The sequence below is a fragment of the Strigops habroptila genome, chromosome 2, assembly GCF_004027225.2.
Source record: "Strigops habroptila isolate Jane chromosome 2, bStrHab1.2.pri, whole genome shotgun sequence".
NCBI lineage: Eukaryota > Metazoa > Chordata > Aves > Psittaciformes > Psittacidae > Strigops > Strigops habroptila.
In genome coordinates, this window is record NC_044278.2 from 33,492,873 (window position 1) to 33,500,695 (window position 7,823).

At 48.8% G+C, this 7,823-nt stretch overlaps 1 protein-coding gene across 1 annotated transcript; it reads left to right on the forward strand.

The window, feature by feature from the left end:
- Positions 1 to 4,033: 4,033 nt before the first annotated feature.
- CRYAA (crystallin alpha A) lies at positions 4,034 to 7,440 on the forward strand. Its single transcript, XM_030476360.1, has 3 exons — positions 4,034 to 4,282; positions 5,185 to 5,307; positions 6,376 to 7,440. Exons 1-3 carry the CDS (start codon positions 4,094 to 4,096, stop codon positions 6,583 to 6,585), a joined length of 522 nt encoding a protein of 173 aa, XP_030332220.1. The 5' UTR covers positions 4,034 to 4,093; the 3' UTR covers positions 6,586 to 7,440.
- Positions 7,441 to 7,823: the final 383 nt, after the last annotated feature.

The following is a 7,823-nucleotide window of genomic DNA, read 5'->3' on the forward strand; positions in this document are numbered from 1 at the left end:
CTGCTGAAAGGTGTCTCATTTCACTTTTCCTACCCACCTACATGATAATGTGAGCCATCTGGAGGGATCTCTTTCTCCGTTGACTGGACAGGGAGCCTCAGCAACAAATTTGGACCAGACACCTAAGTTTTAGACCATTGGAAATTAGATGTGATGAGTCTCAGGAGATTACTTGTTGCCCCAAGGCATGTAGGCAGTGCAAAGTCTATACCAGAAAAAAACTTTTGTAAATGAAATTTACATTTCGGTGAAATATTTTGCCCATAAGAGACAAAAATGTGCATCAAAGACAAAATGGATATGATTAATTCTAGGGAATAAAGTTGGCTGTCACTTACTGAGTATTTAAATGTGTGGTAACATACCCAATTTTAGATGAAATTTAGGTGAAGTCGTGTTTGTAATTTTTCTCTCAAAAGCCCATTCCTATCGTCCTGCTGAACATACAGAGTGCTCCGATCACACATATGCTCCAACCCTGGAGCAAGCTTCAGGCCATAGGTAGATGACGGATTTTATTGGGCTTCCCTGTGAGATAAGTGGTGGTGTGTAGGCAAGCAGCTGCTTTCCTGGTGCCTAACTAAGAGCACTGATGTGCTGTTGGTTAGTGTAGCTGAGAGAGGTACAGCCTGCCTGGGCTCCCTTCTTCCTCCCTGCTCCAATCATCCAGGCCTGTTCCTGTGTGGGGAACATGATGGAGGCCAGAGATCAAGGGTTGGGCAGCTTATTAAGGACTGAAAGATGCCATTTTGCTCCCTGTGCTCCTGGTATAACCCCTGATTTGGGAAACACAAAGGGGATGTTTCCAACACACTGCAGGTATTGCATCCATGCGTGGCCAGGGCCCCAAAATCTGTCTCACTTTCTGTGTCAGGGTACCATTTCCACCTTTTCCTCTACCTGCCAAATAAATTATTTGCTTTGTGTGCTCCAGTGAATGGCTTGGGATTTGAACCTGTTCCTGTATCTCTCCTTTCATTCTGCATACATCAGGTCACTGCTGCCATTTAGTTAAATACAGGTTATCAGGTCTCTGGTACTAGGTGGATGGGGAGAGATTTTCTTCTTTCCTGGGGCAAAGACCCAAATCTCATAGAACTCTTGAAGAAAAACCGGCAGTGCTTTATGACTCTCGTTTGCTTTTCCTTCATTTTCTCAAGCAAAATGACAGATTTGGGCCAATGGAATTCAGTGGGAGGTTAGGTCTGTTTGGTGTGGTTTTTTTCCTCCATGTCTTGAGGAGGGATTGATCTCATTTTGGCATTTGATTTTAGAAAAACCTTCATGCCCAAGAGCCATGGCTAGACCACATGCTTTTTCTTGCTGGAACTAGGTAAGGTTGAACCTAAACTCTTGTCTGTGTGCTTAGCAGTCTCTACTGCCTTTTTGGGTGTCTTTCCGCTCAACTTTTGCTTTCTGTGAAGGAAAGCCTCTATAATGTGATCTTCTGGTTCCCACTTTTCTCTGCCTGCCTCCATGCACTGCGTGGGGAGGGGTCATGTATGGAAGTCAAGGCCAAGGACTTTCCAAGACCATGTGGCACCTAGATCCTTAGGGCAGCGAGGAGGGCACACAGCAAGCTCACTACCCTGGACTTCAGGAGGGCAGACTTTGGTCTCATCAGGGATCTGCTTGGTAGAGTACCATGGGATAAAACCCTGGAGGAAAGAGGGGCCCAAGAAGGTTGGTTAATATTCAAGGATGACCTCCTCCAAGCTCAGGAATGATGTAACCTGACAAAGAGGAAATCAGGCAAAAATGCCAGGAGACCTGTGTGGGTGAACAGGGAGCTTCTGGACAAACTCAAACACAAAAAGGAAGCCTACAGAGGGTCGAAGTAAGGACAGGTAGCCATGAGGGAATACAAGAAATTGTCTGAGCAGCCAGGGATCAGGTTAGGAAAGCTAAAGCCCTGACATAAGTAATCTGGATAGGAATGTCAAGGGCAACAAGAAAAGCTTCAATAGGTACCTCAGTGATAAAAGGAAAACTAGGAAAAATGTGGGCCCTCTCTAGAAGAGAATGGGAGATCTGGTTACCTGGGACATGGAGAAGGCCAAGGTACTCAAAGACTTTATTGCCTTGGTCTTCATGGGCAAGAGCTCCAGCCACACTGCCAAGTCACAGAAGGCAAAGGCAGGGACTGGAAGAATGAAGAACCACCCAGTGAAGGAGAAGGTCAGGTTTGAGAACACATAAGGAACTTGAAGTTGCACAAGTCCATGGGACCTGATGAGATGCATCCACAGGTCCTGGGGGAACTGGTGGATCAAGTGGCTAAGCCACCACCCATCATATTTGAGAAGTCATGGCAGTCTGGTGAAGATCCCACTGACTGGAAAAGGGGAAACGTAACCCCCATTTTTAAAAAGGAAAAAAAGGAAGACCCAGGGAACTACAGGCCAGTCAGTCTCACCTCAGTGCCCTGCAAGATCATGGAGCAGATCCTCCTGGAAACTGCGCTAAGGCGCATTGGAAATAAGGAGGTGATTGGTGACAACCAGCATGGCTTCACTAAGGACAAATCAGGCCCTACAAATTTGGTGGCCTTCCATGATGGGGTTAGAGCATGGGGGAAGAGCAACTGACAGCATCTACCTGGACTTGTGCAAAGGATTTGACACCGATGGAGAGCAGCCCGGAGGAGAAAGACTCAGGGGTGTTAGTTGACAAGAAACTCAACATGAGCCATCAATGTGCACTTGCAGCCCAGAAACTAACTGTGTCCTGGGCTGCATCAAAAGAAGCATGACCAGCAGGTCAAAGGAGGTGATCCTGCCCCCTACTCTGCTCTTGTGGGACCCCACCTGCAGTACTGCATTCAGCTTGGGGGCCCCAACATAAGAGGGACATGGACCTGTTCAAGCAAGTCCAGAGGAGGCCATGAAGATGCTCAGAAGGCTGCAGCACCTCTCCTGTGGAGACAGGCTGAGAGAGTTGGGCTTGTTGAGCCTGGAGAAGAGAAGGCTCCAGGGAGACCTTAAAGCAGCTTCCAGTGCCTAAAGGGGCCAACAAGAAATCTGGAGAGGGGGGTTTTACAAAGGTATGTAGTGATAGGACAAGGGGTAATGGCTTTAAACTGAAAGAGGGTAGATTTAGATTGGACATTAGGAAGAAATTCTTCCCTGTGAGGGTGATGAGGCACTGGAACAGGTTGCCCAGAGAAGCTGTGGCTGCCCCATCCCAGGCCAGGTTAGATGAGGCTTTGAGCAACCTGCTCTAGTGGAGGAAGCCCCTGCCCATGGCAGGGGGGTTGGAACTAGGTGATCTTTAAGGCCCCTTCCAACCCAAACCATTCTGTGATTCTATGAAATCAAAACAAGGAAACTCTCAAGAGCAGCTTTGGGACTGCTGTTACGGTCAGTGACCAAACTTATGTTTTCTTCTTTCTTTTGGCAAAGTATTTGTTTGTTAAAAGTTTCTGATTTGTCAAACCCCTGTTCATGCTGTGCATCATGCATTAGTCTCACTTCCTGCCAGCCCTGCCAGGATCCCTGCACCGGCCATGTCAGGCCCCTCTCAAGTGGTGGAGACACTTCATAGCATGTCACAAAAAAAGTTTCCCTTTGTTCAGCTTGAATCAACACATTTTCCTCATTTGGAATAAAGCTGTTTCATCTATTTGGAAGAGACTTTGTGTCTCTTTTTCAAGGAGGGGCAGAACCAAAAGCACATTAACAAAAAGCCAAGGGCAGATTACAAAGACGCACAGAGCAGACCTCCTTCACAAGCATCCTTGAGATGCCCACTGGGGTGCCCTATTTAGCTGCTTGATCCCATAGAGGACCTGCCAGTACCCCTGGGCACCCTGTGTCTCACAGCCTGCCGCCTGGCGTCATCCCTTCGGGAGATCTGGCACAGATTCCAACCAGACTGTCATTTCCAGGTCAGTCTCCGCATTTCTGCTGACCATGTTGCCTCCATCATGAGATCATGTCTTTCCAGAGAAATCCCGCTAATGCCTTCATTCTGCGAGACCAGTATATATAGGGGGAGCTTCCCTGGGGATGCACTGTGCAGTCCAGCCAAGGCATCGCCATCTCCCCAGCGCCTGCACAGCCCCCACTGCTCTCCCCTTGCAGCAGCAGCAAGCATGGACATTACCATCCAGCACCCCTGGTTCAAGCGTGCTCTGGGACCCCTCATTCCAAGCCGTTTGTTTGACCAGTTTTTCGGAGAGGGTCTCCTCGAGTATGATCTCCTGCCTTTGTTCTCTTCCACTATCAGCCCCTACTACAGGCAGTCCCTCTTCCGCAGTGTGCTGGAGTCGGGCATTTCAGAGGTAAGGGCCCTTTGGCTTCCTCTCCTTTTCCTTCCTGTCCCTGCTCACACCTCCACCCGCTCCTCCCCACCCGCGGCTTGCTGGCAGAGGCTGGTGGCTATAGCCTTGCTTTGCGGTGCAAGGGGGCAAGGAGGACCTCCGGCCCACCACCAAGCACCAAGCCCTTTCTTGGGCACGGAGGGAAACCCTTTCTAGGGAGGAGGCTTCCCTTCAAGAAACAGAAACCATTTTGGCTCCTGACAGTTGTCTCTGACTCATAAAAGGCTACCTTTGCTGCCTGCCTGCTGGCCGTACGGCAAGGGAAGACATAGGCTGCTCCTGGAGTAAGTGCCCTCGAGGGCAGCTTGGCATGGGAGAGGACCCCAGTGAGCCAGAGCTTCCTCCAGACCCCTCCTCTGCCTCAGGAACTGGGTGGGTTTTGCAAGACCAAGCTGGAGCAATTCTCTGAAGGCAGCATGTAGGAGTAGTGTGTAGCCGTGAGGGCTGTGGTCCAAAGCTCTGGGACCAGTGCATTCTCTAGCCGCCTCTTACCAGTTTCCTTCTAGAGCTAAAACCACAAAGAAACTATAAATTGCTGAAAGGACAAAATGCGTGCTGTCAGAGAACAGCACTGGGTTTAATTCCCCCTTGCTGCTGAGTACAAATGCCTGGTGCATCTGGCAGATTGCTGTGTGCAAAGGGGTCTCTGGCACAAGAATAGTTATGAGAAGTGATGCCTCTCCCCAGAGCAGTAGCAATGGCACAGATGCCCAGTGCCCCTGGGTCCCTGCAATGGGAAGGAGACCCCTGCTGAGGCCTGTAGTAACAGAAGGAGAAACTGTGCCACTGCCAGACCATCTTCACCTTTTAAGCTCCCTCTGTGCTTAGAGCTCGGATCTTACTGTCTAATAATGTTCTTTTAGGTGAGGTCTGACCGGGACAAGTTTACAATCATGCTAGATGTAAAACACTTCTCCCCCGAAGACCTGAGTGTGAAGATTATCGATGACTTTGTGGAAATCCATGGCAAGCACAGTGAAAGACAGGTAAGTGGAAGTGATGGTGATGGTGGAGTAACTGGGAGTTGAACTCCGTTCTCTTTCTTTCCAACAGTCCTCAGCTGAAGGGAAAAAAGAAGGAGTTACTTATTGATTGTCATTATTGGCGTGGCTTGTTCCCATAGAGCCCCAACCTGATAACTGACAATAACAAGCTAATCTGCTCCTCTTTTGTTTATTTTCAATCATCATCTTCCATAACCATCAGATGACTATGTCCATGTTCACTAATAACACTGGACCAGACAAAGAACATCATCTGGCGCTGCCCAAGCATGGCTGGGTTTTCATAAGCTGGAATTGTTAGTGAAAACAGAGTTTTCATATGCTGATCTGCGAGAGAAAGCAAGACCAAACAAAACAAAAGAAAAACAACCAAGTGCCTCAGGCTTGGAAACTTTTGACACGTATGTCATGGAAATATCTGTGGGGGTTGAAAAGTAAATTATACCAGCAGGGGTTTAATTATTCTCATACATTTTTTTGGCCAGACAAAGCTCTAGCCTGGAAAAAGTATGTATTTTTTAATATAGTTATCTTTTTCCAGGGAAAGAGAGCAGCCGTTTTTACAGCTGACTTAAAAAAACCCCCAAACATTTCTCATTCTTTTGGCCAAAGTAAAAGGGGGTCAGGATTGTGTACTTTGGCTGATGTACCTCTGCTGGCTAGTAAGGCAATACATGGGTGCAGACGTGTGCATTGCTTTTACCTTTGCAGAACCCCACACTTTTTCTCCAAAAATCCCTTGAAATTGGAGGCCATGGCAGGGGCCCCGTCAAAACCAGATCCCAATCTATAATATGGCCAAAATCAGATCCTGCTGTTCTGCTCAGGTCTTGTAGCTTCAGGGGCATCACGGGGAGACACCTCCCTCTACAAACCTGTAAAATAGAATAAGAACAGAAATGTAACTGGTGATACTGACAGCACAGTGTCATGATAAGCCAGGGTGAATGCGGACCCCTGTCCAGTAGAGCTGCTGGACCAGGCAGTGGGGCACAGTGGGTGCTGGGGGGTTTCTGACGAGCTTTCCCCCCTTTCCCCACTGCCTCTCAGGATGACCACGGCTACATTTCCCGTGAATTTCACCGCCGGTACCGCCTGCCCGCCAATGTGGACCAGGCTGCCATCACCTGCTCCCTGTCCAACGACGGCATGCTGACCTTCTCTGGCCCCAAGGTCCCTTCCAACATGGATGCCAGCCACAGCGAGAGGCCCATCCCTGTGTCCCGGGAGGAGAAGCCCACCTCCGCGCCTTCCTCCTAAGCCCGCCTGCCGCTGCGGCATGCAGGCTGCCACTGTCTGCAAGTCTCATTCCCAGAGCCATTGCATAGATACCAGTGAATACCCAGAGGGGTTTATTTTGTTGGTTACCCCCCATCCTTTGTTTCTTTTATTTTTTCCCCCTTTCCCTTGGATGGGACAAGGGGCTGGGTGAGCAGCTGGTGGACTTTGAAGCTTAAACCTGCGAGCTGTGCTGTGGGGGATGGCATGGATGGTGTGTGCTGCCACGCTGTTGTACTTGCTGAGAGGGTCTTTGTCCGGTGCTGTAGTCCATAGCCACCATCAGGTAGGAGGGAGTGCACAAGTAACACAGGCTCATGGTGCACCAAGTCTTGAGGCAAGGCTTGGAGCAGGGGAAAAGCCCTGCAGGCTTGCTCTATCCGATGCAGAGTTAAACTGGTTACTCTTAAAAGAAAGCAAAGGAGCGAAGCCCTGCGCCTAATATCCTGTGTACATGCAATGAATGTGCCACAAGTTCCTTGCAACCGCAGGAGAAATAATACCTTATTTTCATGGGTTGCAATGTATATTTTTTCCCAGCAAAGTGTTTTAAGTGTATCTGTTCACACCACTACCCTGTTGTTTCCCTTAGGGGAACTGACACGAGGACAAGCACGTCTTTCCACCGTCTTAGTAGGCCCTTGGGGGAGAGAGGGGGCTCACCGCTGTGCAGAGGCTTCACATCCCCAGCCAGCTCTCCCCAGCCTGTGCGTAACACACCGTGTCCCTTGCTCTTGCTGTAATCCTAGGGTAGCTCCACCTCTTCCACTGGTATCTGGCACTCAACCTGAGAACACGGTCAGTGGCGGTCAATAAAGAGATATAGGAAACATGCAATTGGCTCTGGGGGTTTCATTTGTTCCTTCCTAAGGCTTTTGAAGTTGGTGCCTAACACCATTTGGAGGACATGCTTTCCACTGCTGGAAGTACATTTTGTGATGATGACTTGCTCTTTCTTTCATGTTCCTGTTACCCTTCATGCAAGCAAAACAAAAGGATCAGAAAAGGAACAAAATTCAGCAATCCAACAACCACACCATTTCTTCAGTTCATTGCATCAGTAAAGATGTCAATGTGAAGGATTTAATCTGAAATGAATGATTAAAGCTGTTTGATGGCAGGGTGGGTAAGGCATAGGTAGTAGCTCTCCTTGCAATTGCTACGCACGAAATCCATGACTCCCAAGCTTGCATAGATTTGAGCATTCAAGACTGAAGGTT